General features: G+C 39.6%; 1 protein-coding gene and 1 pseudogene across 12 annotated transcripts in view; both read right to left on the bottom strand.

The window, feature by feature from the left end:
- Positions 1–7,739: 7,739 nt before the first annotated feature.
- Positions 7,740–14,295, bottom strand: LOC309628686 (glucose-6-phosphatase 3 pseudogene; annotated as a pseudogene). The gene has a single exon. The product of its transcript is annotated as a glucose-6-phosphatase 3 pseudogene (transcript).
- SAMSN1 (SAM domain, SH3 domain and nuclear localization signals 1) overlaps positions 14,293–15,672 on the bottom strand; it is a 212,751-nt gene continuing 211,371 nt past the window's right edge. For all 11 annotated transcript variants that reach the window (XM_082391930.1, XM_082391934.1, XM_082391937.1 and 8 more), the window contains one exon: positions 14,293–15,564. In XM_082391930.1, the coding sequence (XP_082248056.1) occupies positions 15,362–15,564 (203 nt within the window). In that variant the 3' untranslated portion in view covers positions 14,293–15,361. The remainder of the gene's footprint in view (positions 15,565–15,672) is intronic.

The raw sequence follows: 15,672 nt of genomic DNA, 5'->3' as shown, positions 1-15,672 counted from the left end.
ATCTAGAAAGTGCTCAATTAATATTTGCTGGAATCCTATAGGTAGGGCAATAGACACATTTCCCATTGCAAGCTCACCATAAATGCAACAAATGTAAGTTTACTTATTGAATTTCCTAATTCATGAAACAAGCTTAATGCAGAAATACCTATTTTTCTTTTATAATAATTTAACTACCCTAAAAATGTGTTATTCTGTTTCCTTTATATCAAAAGATACATTTAGGTCTTTTAGATACTATCATAGAGGTTAGTCTGTGATCTTATGCAGGTGTAGGGTATTTCAAGATTAAAATGACTTTAATTCATCTAAAATAACAAGTTTGTTGGATAACTGAATTTTTCCTTTATCAGCATTTCAGTACACATTAAAATGTGGGCAGCTTCCTAATTATTGAAAAAAGATAGATTTTTATTAATAGAAATTTGTATTCTGCCTGATTCATATCTCAGAAATGCACTTATAAACCTTAAATTTAAATAATTAGCCTAGGTTTTGAAGAATTTGGGGGCTTTGTTCAGAGAAACCTACCCTAGACCTCTAAAAGCATAGTAAACACAACATTTATAAAGGCAGTATAAAAGAGACACTCTATGAAAATCTATATAAATCAGGGTCCCCAGAGTCCTTTTATTTATTTATTTATGGCTATGTTGGGTCTTCGTTTCTGTGCGAGGGCTTTCTCTAGTTGTGGCAAGCGGGGGCCACTCTTCACCGTGGTGCGCGGGCCTCTCACTGTCGCGACCTCTCTTGTTGCGGAGCACAGGCTCCAGACGCGCAGGCTCAGTAATTGTGGCTCACAGGCCCAGCTGCTCCGTGGCATGTGGGATCCTCCCAGACCAGGGCTCGAACCCGTGTCCCCTGCATTGACAGGCAGACTCTCAACCACTGCGCCACCAGGGAAGCCCCCCAGAGCCAGAGTCCTTTTTAAGACTCAGGATAAGGATGTAATTTCTCTCATCAAACTCCCTTGGTATGAATATGATAGTTCAATATTTCATAAATATTTAATGAATTATTATTTCCTACAACTTTTGAGTGTTTGGACAATTGAAGGTTTGTTTGGAATATAAGTCTGGTTGTGTGGGGAAATGGGTAAGTATAAATGCTTGACACTGTGTCTAGAAAACATCTGGGAGAAATAATTTCTACATTTTAGAGAGGGCAGGAAGGACGTTTAAGGGGATTCTTTATGGTATAAATTTGAGAGTGCCCAATGAGGGTGTTTCTTCATTCTTAATTCTTAAAAGTATTATTACTATTAAAAATAATATCACTAATACAAATAATGAAACTGACAGAGGTAAAATGTTGCAGAAATCATGCTAGGTGTGCCTTACTTGTTTAAGCTACAACTCTGCAATGGAGGCATTAACCTCTCTTTTTACATTGGAGTAAACTAGAGCTTAGATGCTTAAGAATTGAAGCAAATAAATATTGAAACTAAGCCTGATCCCAAATCTCTCACATTTCAAAAATCCATGTTCTTAAGTTGCTTAATCTTATTTCCTGTGCTGAGGGAAACTTATTTTTTCTATTACTCTCTAAAATATAGGTAGATCTTCGCATACTGGTTCTGGCACTGTCTCACAAAGGAGCTTCCAATAACTGCCAGTCACATGGTGACAATTATGCTTGATTAAGCAGATCCAGTAAGTACTTGATCGACTTTTTCCCATAAATGCTGACATTCTGCAGCCAAAGGGAAAAGAACACTTGCCATTATTCTAAGCACTCTGGCCCGCTCTCCTTGTCCCTACCAATAATACCAGGCTCTGAGTTTCCTAAGAATAGTGTTATCAGATTCTTAGACTCAGCCCGATTCCATGGTTTCTATCAAACATTTCCTTGGGTAATTTGAATTTTTGAGGTCTGTAAATCCTACAAGCAGACAGGTGACGATTTATGAGATTTGCAGAGATGTTTGGCAAAGGGTTATTGTTGCTATTGGTCATTCTATCCCTGATAATTCATTGCTATGGATTTTGAAGTCTTTAAAATGTTCCAGAATTCTCTAAAAATACATAGGAATGAGTGCTTTGAAAATTATAAATGTATGCTATTATGAGAATCTAAACAATCTCACAAGATAACACGAATAACACACTGATTTAGAGTCCACTAAAAAGATGAATTTAGCAATGTTTTTCAAAAGATGTATCAGAATCACTCAATGAGCTTGATACCGCTCTGGGCCCTATGCTCCCTGCCTCAGACTATTATACTCTCAAACACAGAGTATTAGGGGAATGTAAGTGGCTTAAGATAGTAAAATTTAATTTTATGTGGTACTCTAACTTGGGGCATGCAGCATTCCTGAATGGCTCTCTCCAAATATGACTCAGGGGTTCAGACTTTTCCTATAGTCTCCACAATTCAGAGTTCTATAATTCAGAGTTCATTGCTTCCAGGCATATAGATAAAGGGGTGGGGAAGCACAGGAAAGAGTAAGGAAAACCTAGTGTGGGGAGGACATGAACCTCAAAGAAGGATCTTATGGTCCAGGCCTTAACTTTGCCCAGAACTGGTTACTTGGATTGAATGCAAGAGAGCTCATAATATGCCCAGGAGCCTAATAGACACAGTTTGGTGAACACATAGCATTTTCTCTGCCTCATAGATTATGTGAGTAAGGCTGGATAGAGCAGAGAAAAGCAAAATCAAGTAAGCATGAAAAACTTTGATCATAATAGAATTTTAATGGGTGCCCAACAATGCCTTCATAGTTAATATAGGCCAGTGCAAAGAATATACGATCATAATGTGACTTTTAGGCAGATTATTTTCATTTTCATAATCTATAGTATGGTCCTTGGGAGAATGCAAATGGGGACTACTGATAAGGAATACCTGAAACCAGGGCGGGCTTTATGGGCGTGTAACCTGTGTTATTGCGCAGGGCTCTGCTCTCACAAAGGCCACATATTCAGCTTAATGCTCTGCTATTGCTGTCTTAAAATTCTTAATAATTTTGAACAAGGGGCCTTGCATTGTCATTTCACACTGGGCCATTATTCTAAGCACTCTGGCCGTCTCCTATTATGTATCTGGTCCTACCTGAAACTCATGTCTTGCCAGAGATTAGAACTAGGCTCAGTGAAAAAATGAAGGTACAATCTTTAAGATGCAGTTAATGCTAACTGACCTTAAACTTAAAGAAGACAAGTTACAATGGCAAAGCTGTGTGTGTGTGTGTGTGTGTGTGTGTGTGTGTACGCATGAACATGTGCCCATGCAGGGTGTTTTTTTTTTTTTTTTAGGACAAAGTTTATTGGGAGCAATTTGTTTTAATTGATATTCATCGAGCATCATTCCATTGTTTATTGTTAGCTACTCATGTGAAGAGTTGGTTGATGTCTATAGCACAAACATTTGTTTCAGATAAATGGGCGTTTCAGTTGGGTAAGTTTTAATTAAGCAACCTTTATTGTACAAGTAGCTGTTTTCGAAACCATGAGAAAATTACTGTAATTTGCTAATTCTGTTATCCAGAATCTGAAAATGCTGAATCTTGTCTACTATAACCTTGAATATGATTTTGACCATGAATGACCCAAGCATTTGGCAGCAAAATAAGGAAAAAGAAACTTTTCCAACGTAATGTGTTAAATTATTTTTCTACTGCATATACCTAGGCACAGTTTAACTCTTCTCAAGCTCATAGAATGATTTGATTCTGAAATGAAGGATTTATTTTTAAATCCTGCTTCCACGCCACTTGCCTATAGTGCTATTCTAGCATATCACATTGCACAGGGATTTATTTATTTACACATTTGCCAAGGGAGCACACTGAACTCTTAACTCCTTGAGAACAGGTGCTGTTGCCATTCATCTTGCTATTCCCAGAGCTGAGAAGAGTTTCCAGACACCTAGAACATGTTCAATAAACATTTAATGAAGAAACTAAGAAATAAATAAATCGTGATAAAAATACTTTTCTTTCAGCAAAATAAATATTTCCAAGTCTTAAAGGAAGATTTTGGTCTTAATAAAACCAAAATCAGGATTTTTTGTTTTGCAAGAACATTTTAAACTTGCATTATGCTCTTTAGCCCATAACAGCTGTGTTCCTTCCAGGTGGGGATGAAAGAAAGCATACTCTTATTAAGTGAAATCTTAAAACATCTTAAGGGTAAAAATAGTGTGTACGTAACTGTCATATTCAGAAATTCATTATTTTATTGAAGGAGATTTTTGTCCTGTTTAAAACAAAAAAGGTTTGCTTGAATACATTCACACAACACATGTACAAATAAAGAAGAATACTATATATATAGTTTTCAAAGGATATGTATGTTGGTATACTTTTGCATTAAACTTGTTGCTAATAAAATAATTGTTCCCATGCTCTACTAGGAATGACCATGAATAGGGGTCACTATGCTTTTGTTTAAGGCTGAACATGGTTTAGTTCAGCCTTACTGTATTAGTATTAGTTTCCTGTGGCTATAACTAACACAAAATCCATAATGTAAAACAACAGAAATTTATTCTCTCCTAGTTCTCTAGGGCAAAAGTCCAGGAGCAGTATCACTGGATCAAAATCCAAAGCATGTCTGCAGGGTCACACTTCCTTTGGAGGGTCTAGAGGAAAATCCATTCCTTGCCTCTTCCAGCTTCGGGTAGCTGCTAGCATTCCTTGGCTTATGAAGACATCGCTCCAATCATCAAAGCCAACATCTTCAAATCTGTGCTGTGTCTTCACATTGCCTTCTCTTCTTTGCGTGTCAAATCTCCTTCTTCCTCTCCCTTATAAGGACACTTGTGATTGCATTTAGGGCCCACCCAGATAATCCAGGATAATCTCCCTAACTTGAGATCCTTAATCACGTTTGCAAAGATCCTTTTCCCAAATAAGGTAACATTTACAAAGTTCCATGGATTACAATCTTCTGTCTTTGGGGGCAATTATTCAGCTTGCTACATTTTCCCTGTTCACTTTTGCATTAATGACTGTGTAGTGGGATTCCAACTGATGTATAATAGTGTACGTTTCCCTATGCTCACCGACACAGAAACGAGGGTGCTGTATAAGTGAGTGCTGGAGAACTGTAAACTAAATAGCACTTTAAGGAAAATGCAGCCTAAACAAGCAGGCTTTGGCAAGTAGAGCTCAGAAAGGGAGCTCATAACTTCATGATAATACCTCACATAAATTAATGTTAATTGTCTCCCCCCAAAGCAAGGCCATTAAGCAGGTTATTGCACCTACCTTTAGAATTTATTTTGATATTTCTTGTGGTCCTACCTTTTCAATGGTATTTTACTTTTTACTTTTTACCCACCTCCTTGACAGTCCTTTCTGGTATATTTCATCTGTAAATATAACAAGAGGAGGAAATAAATGACCAAATAAGTACTGATAAGCTCTGCAGCAATCAAAGATAAAAGGCTCTAGAAAGACATCAGCATGTGGAGTTTCATTCGGAAACACAGTTCCTAACAAATGGAAAGAATAAGTGTGTCTACATTCCCTCGTTATGAACAGCTAAACTGTCCGTGACCTTGTCACTAACCAGGGAGGAATTCTCTATTTCATTTTTTCCACTGTGTTGAGGTAAGACCCTCTGAACCATGAAAAAGAGGTTTTATTCCTTCAACACATTTTATTCATCTCCCACCATGACAGATATCATGTACAAAGCCCTGGCTAATACAATTGCTTTCTTTCTCCCTGTCAATAGCTTTCCATGTAATTTTCAAGTCTTCAGAGTTTTGCAAAGTTGTATGCTTGGTCATTTACAACCGAACCAAGGTCACAAAAGGACAGCTTAGTTGGAGGGGGGAAAAAAGGAAAAAAAAAAGAGTGCAAAGAAGTTACATAAATGTCCTCTAGCACATTCTCTGTTCTGAGGGCTAATGTACTGTAGCAATTCATCAGTCATTCTAATAGTCTTTTAACTTCTGTCTGAAAGCCTACTAAATGCTAACATCTTAAATGTTTAATATTCTAAAACATATTTTCATTAATCATGCAAATTATCTGGACATCCATATTTTACAATAACTCTCTTCAGAGGTTGAGGCCTTAGGCTTTGTGTATGAGAGACCCATGTTAGTGAATGATATTGTAGATGAAATATAACTTAAAGAATTTTAGCAATGAAGAGTTGCTAGTAAAGTTCCAGTAGCTATGTGCCATCACGTTTATTAAAAAAACAAAAATTATATTAATGTCATATACATCTGATTAGGTAGCAAGCAGCGAAAATATGCACTAGCTTCATTCTATTCTATTACATAGTTGGTGGATGGATGTTAATGTTGGTAGATGGTATATTGTCCTAATAGAAATGACACTATGTTTCATAGCAAAATGGACTGTGGGCTCAGTTGTTAGAAAAGGATAGAATACGAGTTCCTTGCAGTTAGGTTGGCCTGAACTGCACCATGAACACCTCCATGTATGTGCTGCCAGTCACCTCAATTCCAAGGATTCTTAGTTGCTTGGGAAAAGGAGAAATATGTGGGTGGGCCCCATGAAACAGATGAATGAGGAATTGAAAGAGTAAAGGGCATGAGTTTTGGTAATGTTAGTAGAAACGCTTCACCCTGAAGCTATTTGATTGTCAGCAGGGATGGAGGTTGGTCCTGAAAGAGATAGAAGTCACCTGTGACTGTGTAAATGCAGTTGCACTGGAATAACAGAGCAGTGCTCATTGGACTCAAGAACGTGACCTAAGTAACTGGAGGTCATGAGCAATGGTGGTGGGTCAATGCACTAGCCCAGCTCCCAACAGGAAACAGATGGCACAATAAAATCAGGATAATTCAAGGAAGGCTTACTTATAAAGGGACTAATTACCAATGTAGGGGAACCATTAAGGGCTGTGTAGGTAGTGAGAGCTAACAGCCACAGATCTGTTATTAAATATATGCCTCAGGAGAGGAGAGAAAGGAGCAGTTACCAGAATTTGAAGGAAAGAGAGTCACTACAAAAAGTCACCTTTGGGGGACTATTGACCGTTGATTCAGGGAGACAGCCAGCGCAAGGTGATCTCATGGAGAGAACAAATACCCTGACTTCACTCCCCTCTCTCCCTTCAGTCTCCCGATGGGACTTTCCATTCATTGAACCTAACAGGAACCTGAGGACACAGATCAAGAATGTGATCCATACAGATCAGCGTCCCTGAGTGGATACTAGGGATTCACATGTGGAGAGTGAGGGTGACGTGGGAAGTCAGAAACATCTACTTTTAGTATGAATACCACTTCTTTAGTTATTTGACCAAAATTCATAACCACTCTTTGAATGTTTTCTTATGTTTCTTTTTTAAAAGCATTTCTTTTATGGCTAGTTTCTTTCACAATATCACCTGATACTATATTCACTATCTTGACAAAATTTCTAGTAGCAATGCTGCTTCCTCAGTACAAAAGCATTAACTACCTTAGCCTCTGAGTAATCAGATATTAAAAAAAAAATCCCACCTAGCTAGATTCTGAACCGGTTTGCAAGGCAGAAATAGAGACACAGATGTAAAGAACAAATGTATGGACACCATGGGGGAAAAGGAGGGGCGGTATGAATTGGGAGATTGAGATTAACATATATACACTGATGTGTATAAAATAGACAGCTAATGAGAACTTGCTGTATAGCATGAGGAACTCAACTTCGCTGTAGAGTAGAAACTAACATAACATTGTAAAATAACTATACCCCAATTAAAATAAAAAGTACCTACGGGAAAAAAACCACATAGCTAAATGCCATCCAGGAGGTTCATTACTATACAGTTTGGTATAACAGTGCGCTTTTAAATATCTGTAATCCGTACTGCTAAAGGAACACCGAAGTCTTCACTTTTTTACATAGTTTGTCTTTTTTTTTTTTTTTCCCAGAGCTGTGGAAGGGCTTTATTAGGGCTGCTCTGAGCTCCTCACAGCGTTACAGAAACCACTGGTCTTGCTGTTGCCTTTGCTCTTTGGGGACTTGGGAGGGCAGGAGGAGGACCAGCCTTCCTGGGAGAGAGAAGGCCCTTATTTGGGGCTGAGACCAGGTGGTGGGAAAAGTAGAAAATTCAAGATGAGAGGGGCCTGTTGGGGGCTGGAAGGGGATGGGGCTGCCTCCCAGATTCTGGAGGTCACGGAGTGTGGGCTTTGTGACAGGGAGAGTGGCAGTAGGTGGCGCCTAGAGTAGGAAGAGCGGATGGGTGGTGCTTCCTGGGCACTGAACGTGTGCACCAGCCAGGGCACGAGGATCAGGACCAGGCATGGCCAGAGGGTGTGCTTGAGGAAATTGAAGATGTAGAAAAGGCTGATCTGAGGGGTGTAGCCCAGCCGGTCCAGGGGGCCCAGCAGCCCCGTGGCCAGCACAAGGCTGGCTAGCTTCTGGCCGTGTCCCAGGTATGCCCGCCGCACCTGGGCATAGCAGGGGGAGTGAAGGGCAATGCCTAGACCCCTCAGGGCGGCCCCTGAGTCGCGGCTCAGAGAGGCAAAGGGCCGGCTGTCCAAGTGCACACACTCAGGCCGCTCACACCACTTAGACGCCAGGTTGATGGACCAAGAAAGATCCAGGCCCAGTGTAAAGAGGGTCCAACAGATGAGGCTGGCACCCAGCAAGAGGGCCAGCGAGCTCAACCCATAGAAGCTTAGCTCCCGCTCTGTGGGCAGCTGGGGGGTGGTCATCAGCCAGCCTAGGACAGCACCAGTTATTAGGCCAGCCAACACCTGGTGAGGGAAATGTGCTAAGAGGAAGACCTGGGACAAGCCAACCGCCAGCAGGAAGGTGCAATAAGCCAAGCGAGGTATCACCCTCACCCAGCGGCTGTGGGTCCGAGTGGCCACCTGGGAAGAGATGGCCATCCTTATGGGCCAGAGAGCTGCTCCTGTGATCTTACAGTGTCCGGAAGGGCTGCCTAGACCAGTTTCACAAGAAGAGGGGAACTGGTGAACCTGGGCTGGAGCCTGACTGTAGTACCCAGACTCATGGACCCACCAAAAGGGCTTGCCTCTGAACAGAAACCACATGAAGACAAGGTCAAGCCACTTGGTGATGAGGCTGATCCAGAGCTCTGCAATGCCCACCCAGCGAGAGGCCTAGTAGGCCGCGGGGAAGTAGAACGGAAAAACGCTCTTGGGGTCGCCCAGAAAGTTGACCCAAAGCCACACATTCTCTAACCAGGGCAGCTGGTTCTGCAGCACCTCGACCATCGCGATGCCCTGGCCCAGTGTGGACTCTGTGGCAACCAAGGGGCCGGCCTGGCCAGGGTTTGATCAGAGGGCTGGTGATGTGTCCAAGGTCCCTCCTTTGCTGCTGTGAAGATGGATATGTAATATCAAGGGCCAAGATTCCTTCCAGACCGGAGATTTCTCCTCCAGCACCACTACCTTCCTAGATATTTCAAGATCTCTTGGAGAGAAGGCTAGGGACAACCCCTGCTCCAGGCAACCAGGCATCCCAGGTCGGTGCTGAAGCAGGACCCTAAGTTTGCACACACAGCTGGCAAATCGGTCCACGCCTTCCTTCCCCAGCCCAAGACTCTCCTGCTTGAATTCATCTGCTGTTGATCTGGAGGCTGACAGATAAGCCTCTTGATTTTGATGAGTCGTCCCCAAAGGCTTGAGAATTCTTACACATAGCACAGTCAAAGTCATACTTCCTCCCAGGTCTAAGCTCGCCTTGCCCCTCCCCTTTCCATAGTTTGCCTTCTAATTATATTTGTCTAGTAAAATATTTAACCATTTCTTCCTGAATCATGGATTCTAAGGTACAATAAAAATCCAAAGGGAAATATATTAGGTGTTATATAGAGAGACAGACATTTTCCCAGAGCGTTTTCAGTGATTACTGCAGGAATGAATGAGTAAAGGTTTCAAGAATGAATAGTGGCAGAAAACCAACTTACTATTATACATAAGTCTCTGCAGCCCCCGGGTACAAGTACTTCTGTATCTCCTTTTGTTGAGTTCTCTATTTTTTTTTATGAATATGCATATTGGGGAAAAAAGCTCCCATCTGCTCTCTTCTAGCTGATTCTATCACATTTTTGAGCTGTGCATCATTATGGAGCTTCAGAGAAAGATGATCCTTTACATTACATATGGATATAAAGGAGAGAAGGAGTTGATGAATTGCAAACAAGTATAATTTATATGGACAAAGTGTGCCAGAAGTGCTTTTCACCCCATTTTACTCTGCAAATGGAATGATTCCTGCCCATTCACTTGGCCTAGTGCCCAAGAACTCAGAGAGGAAAACCATGCCTTTAGCCTGTGCATCAGGATTTCACCTCTTCCCTGTGAGGAAATGGTGCTTTGCACTCAGGCTCACCTGGGCCCCCAGAGGTCAAAAGAAATCTCTGAACATACTAATGTTACATTTTTTAGGTGATTTGTCTTGGCTTCTTAATTTATAATATCACACAGACACATTGATACTCTGTGTATGTGAGAAGTTTGCGTGATGGAGTAGGAAAGGGGGAGTAATGAAAAGCTCATATTTTCCTGGTAGCCTCTCTCTGCTCTTTGATTTCCCATGATAGATCATTTGCCCAAATGCCCATAAACTTTGCAAATATTTAAGTCTTACATTTAGGGTATCTTCCTAAGGGCTTCTTTGTTGGCTATAGCACACTCGGCTGTGACTCTGTACTGTAAAGACCAGGGCCTAAGGTGCAATAATAACCCCAAACCTTTTATTTATTTAATATAGACATTCATTTATATATTTAATCATTTATTCTTCAAAAATGATTATCCCTATCATGTGCCAAGAGTGAGGAATCAGAGCTAAATACAATATAGCCTCTTCCTAAACTGCCAGGAGTAAACAGAGAAATATCCTGTGATGACAAAATGGTCATGAATCTGTAAAGGCCTGTTAAATCAGCTGACTCTCTCTCATTGCTGCTGGACAGCACATTTGTCTTAGCCCTCGGGCATTTGTGTCTGAAGAATTTCATATCGCTACAAAACCATGCCAGTATTATGGTAGCATGTGCACTGCTTTGATTTTATGTTCAGATATCAGTTTTTATGCACATACTGCATGCATTGTGCTGGTGCTTTGAACACATTATCTCATTTAATCGACAAGATAACATGGAATATTAGTACTATAATTATATATATTTTGTAGAGGGAAAAAGCTAAGCTCAGAGAATAAGTGACCTACCCAAAGTCGCACAGTCCTCAAATCAGGATCTCCAGTCAATGTGTTTAGGTCAACACTGGGTGTGATGAGATGAATTCAGTAGTAAGACAGGAGGTAGCATAAAGTGAGGGTTACTTCTGTCTTATTTCCATAGCCAAAAAACCTGGTCAAATTTAGAAACTGCTGTTCTTTTGCCTGTATTTAGTCCCTATTCATTTTGCTTTCAACCTTTACATAATTTTAGCATGACTACCCACTTTTATGAAAGAGTACTTGAAGTCTGCATGCTGATGAGTTATACAATTTTCTTTATCGGTGGTGGGGAGATGGAAGTGGGTATGTGTGTGGGGTGATGGAGTATCTAAAATTTCATCATATTATTTTTCTCAGAACTTATGCCTGTAACGGAAGTTTCTCAACATGAAATGTCATCAATTTGGCCTCACTCAGGAAGTTGCAAGGCACTTGACTGTAACCTCAGAGAATTGGACAGTGTCTAAAAGCTGAAAATTTTTAGCTCGCTGTCATTTTAGAAGTTTCAAAAGTTATTTTATTTCTTAATGAATTCTTTTTACAATTTAATTGATTTTAAAAAGCTTCTGATAAAATACTTCAGGGTGAAGATACATTCCTGTTTATATCAGCAATAGAATGGTGGGGGGGAGGAAACCAGAATTTAAATCATCTAATTTTTGCTCTTATCAAAAAAGTATTATAAAGATTTTATCCATTTACCTGAAATAAAATTTCTCTAACCATGCATACTGTCACAACAAACTTGAATCTGTAAATATAGGCTATCCCCGGGATCAGAATAATCATTGCATTCCAGAACAGTTTTACAACCTTTCTAAACTGAGAGACTCAGCTGGTTCCAATGGAGAGGCTGTGGCGAGATTGTGATGCAGATTATCTGATCCAAAGAGTTTTTATGGCATAGTCTTGGGCAGCATATATATTCCATGTCTAAATATTGTTGAGTGATTAAATAAATGAGTGAGACTGGTTCTCTCACCAGGTTTCAGCCTAAGCCAGTGTAATCATCTGGTAAACATTAAAATGTCAATCCTTGAACCACCTTCACATCTACCCTTAAAAGACTCGGACTCGTGTCTCTCTCCCAGCCAATAGTGGAAGGTCTAAGTCTCTCAACTACCTCACAACCTTGGATGACCTATTTATTGCCTTTCCACTCCTCTTTATCCAGCTTTCCATGGTCAAGAGAAAAACCTAAGGAAGGTGAGGCTAGAGCTGCAGGGATTGAGTAGGTAAAGTAAAGGCAGCAGTGCTCCCAATATGTACTTCTGCTACAGTGTCCTTTTTTGGTGCTGTGCTCCATGATGGGGCCATCCTACCAGCAAGTGCAACCTCAAGGTGTCTTCACTTTCCTCCTTTCTTCTCTCTTTGCATGAATCCAATTTCTCTTCCTCTGCTTCAGTCTCCTCAAGGCCTCTGCAGCACTTCTGCTCAAAAGTATTTCCCTAAATTCTTGATTGGTACCTTCATCTGGAAGGGATTGAAGTTGTGGCTGAGGATGTTTCACAGGTGAGATCCACCATTTTACAATCAGGAAGTTCCTTACATGCTTCCCAACCTACAATTTCCTGGCATCTTCATAAAGAAGCTATACTATCTTGACCTCCCTGAGGCAGCAGGTTGATTAAAGTTTAAAAATTACGGTCAGTGGTTGTGCCATGTCCAAGGAGGCCCTAGAATAATCTCTTTGAAGTAGTAGTCCTACCAGGAGTGGGGCCATGATGGAGCCAGCATATTGGAAATTTGAAATTGGAACATGATTTCCTGCTGTGGAGAGGGAAGAACAGAAAGAGACATGTGCTTTACTCCTGACCTGGGCACTACATCTGGGATTAACTCTCATGGATCTGGAAAAATATGCTAGAGATTAACAGTGTAATGTTGTCCCCCAGAATTTGAAATAACACTTTGTGTTTCCTGATTTTTCCTAAGGCGTTATGTTTTATTTATTTAAAAAAACTTTTAGGTCACTTTGGAAGGCATTTACCTATAGATTCAGTAGATTGATTTAAACATAAATATGGAATGTGTTGTATGGGAATAATCATTATATTTAATGCCCTCCAGCAAACAATTCCTAAATGCCCACTCTGTACGTGGTATTACACCAGAGATTAAAAAGACTAAACAAATTAATCTCTGTCACAAGGAGATTACAGTCTCATGGAAGGGCAAGTGTCATAATAAATAAAGTATAACATGATAAGTGTTGTAACCAACAGAGGTACAAGTTGCTATGGAAACACAAAGAGGAGAACACCAAAAGGAATCATGGAAGGCTTCACAGAGTTAAGTGACTTTGGTGGTGAGTCTCAAGACAGAAAACAGAGGGTGGATTCTGGATATAGAAAATAGCAGGAGCCACTCCAGGAAAATAAATAACATAAGAAAAGTTGCCAAGGGAATAGTGAATTCAGGGCATTGCAAGTAGATTATTTTGGCTGGAGAATGTAGAGTGAGAGTGGGAGAGGAAAGATATGACTCATAGGATAGGTTAAAAATTGTTGGGAAGGATTTTCTATATCCCTGAAGGTTTAAATATTATACTAAAGACAATGAAAAGCCATCAAAAAATTTTAAGCTGGGAAGTATGTGATTTAATTTTGTATTAGAAGCTCATTCTGGAGATCATGTGGAGGATAGATTAGAAGGTAGGACATTGATAGAATAGAAGTCAGTTGGAAAATTATTGCATCACTTCACACATGAGATTATGAGGTTCCAAAGCAAGACAGCAACTATGGGAATAGAAAGAAAGCCATGAATATGAAAGCATTTCTAGAGGTAGGATCCATAGGGCTTGATTACTTATTGAATCTGTATGAAAAGGATACATGTAAGATGAAGCAAGAAATTATTTTCTGCTTTGGGTAACTGGCCGGAGGTTGGTACTGTTAAAGAGAGAGGTAGATTGGGAATAAAACAGGAGAGACAAATTTGCAGAGAAAATCAAGAATTTAGGTAAGTTGAGTTGAAGCTTCCTAGACTGCAGTGGACTGAATTGTGCCTCCCCCCATCCCCTTAAGTTCAGATGTTGAAGCTCTAAACCCCAGTGTATGGTATCTGGAGATGGGGTCTTTGGGAGATAATTAGGTTTAGATTAGGTCATGAGGGTGGAGACCACATGATGGGATTAATGCCCTTATAAAAAGAAATACTAGAGCGCTTGCTGTCTCTCTCTGCCATGTTGGAGGCTATCTGCAAGCCAGGAAGAGAGGTCTCACCAGAACCCAACCATGCTGGCAACTTGATCTTGGACTTCTATCTTCTGAAACTGTGAGAAGTAAATTTCTATTGTTTAAGCCACTCAGTCTATGGTGTTTTGTTACGGCAGCCTGAGGTAATACATACAAGTATTCAGGAAGTTGGATAACACAGATCTGGGGTTCAGGAGAGAGGCTGAGGTGAGGTAATTGATTTGGAAATTGTATATATATTTATATATATATATATATATATATAAAAGTGAGAACTGACTATAAAACCTTGCCTGGTAGGAGATATTTTGTCTAAAGTTCTAAGATGAATATACTTTAAGTAACACTAGTCTGGAAGATACCAAATGCATATAGTTCTTTTTATTATTAAAATTAGGGTATTTCAAAATTAAAAATATTTACACTTAAAGATGAAAAATCTGTACAATTATTAAAATTAGTTTTACTAAATCAGAATTGACAATATATCATTATCTATACTTTCATACAGATAACAGTGAAGAAATCAACAAAAAATAATTACTAAAACTCCAATGTGGATCAGGATAAAATGTCTCCAATATTAACTCACACTTTGCTTGGACAATTAGTTAAACAGACACATGCTCTGTTACTATTCATTCAACGATATACACAAATTCAAAACTGGCAGGTATAAAAAAAGGAAGGTTTTTTTTTTTTTTTGCAGAATCATTTTGCACTTATAAAATAAAGCCAAATAAGGCTTATGTCGCACATACCAAAAACTTATGCTATCCTTTTTCTGATACAGGTAAGTGAAATATTAACACGTAGCGTTTAAAATGATAAATATATATATTATTTACAATAATTGGGAATATTAGAGATATGAGCTTTTATGTACAATCATTCCTATTAAAACATTTTAACTTCAGGTTGTATCTGCAAATACTTCCCTTCCTCTCCTTTTTGATCTTTTATTGATAGTTCAAGAAGAGTTAAAATAGAACACATTTGTAGATGTAAAGTTGATAATATGTATTCAGTCGCTTGGCTCTGTGATAGTAATCTTCTGTACCATGTCGGACAGATTTTCAGACTCCAGATCTTCTTTACCATTATCTGAATTTTCTGATGAGATATAACAACCAGAGTCCCTTGGGCAGTCATCTAACTGTGACTTATTTAAGGAGATGTCTGGGCTTAAGGATAGGGACACGGATTCATTTTCTTGCTCCTGAATAGCTGTAAATGGAAAAGAGGGCAGCAGTTAGGCAAAGCCAAGAAAAGTTTTGTTCATATACTCATTCATCTTTGAGCTATTTTAACTGTTCCAAACTTGACTTCATTACA

This window comes from Balaenoptera borealis (assembly GCF_965194805.1).
Source record: "Balaenoptera borealis genome assembly, chromosome: 5".
Lineage (NCBI taxonomy): Eukaryota > Metazoa > Chordata > Mammalia > Artiodactyla > Balaenopteridae > Balaenoptera > Balaenoptera borealis.
The sequence above is the reverse complement of the archived record's forward strand: the minus strand, read 5'-3'. Positions and strand labels throughout refer to the sequence as shown.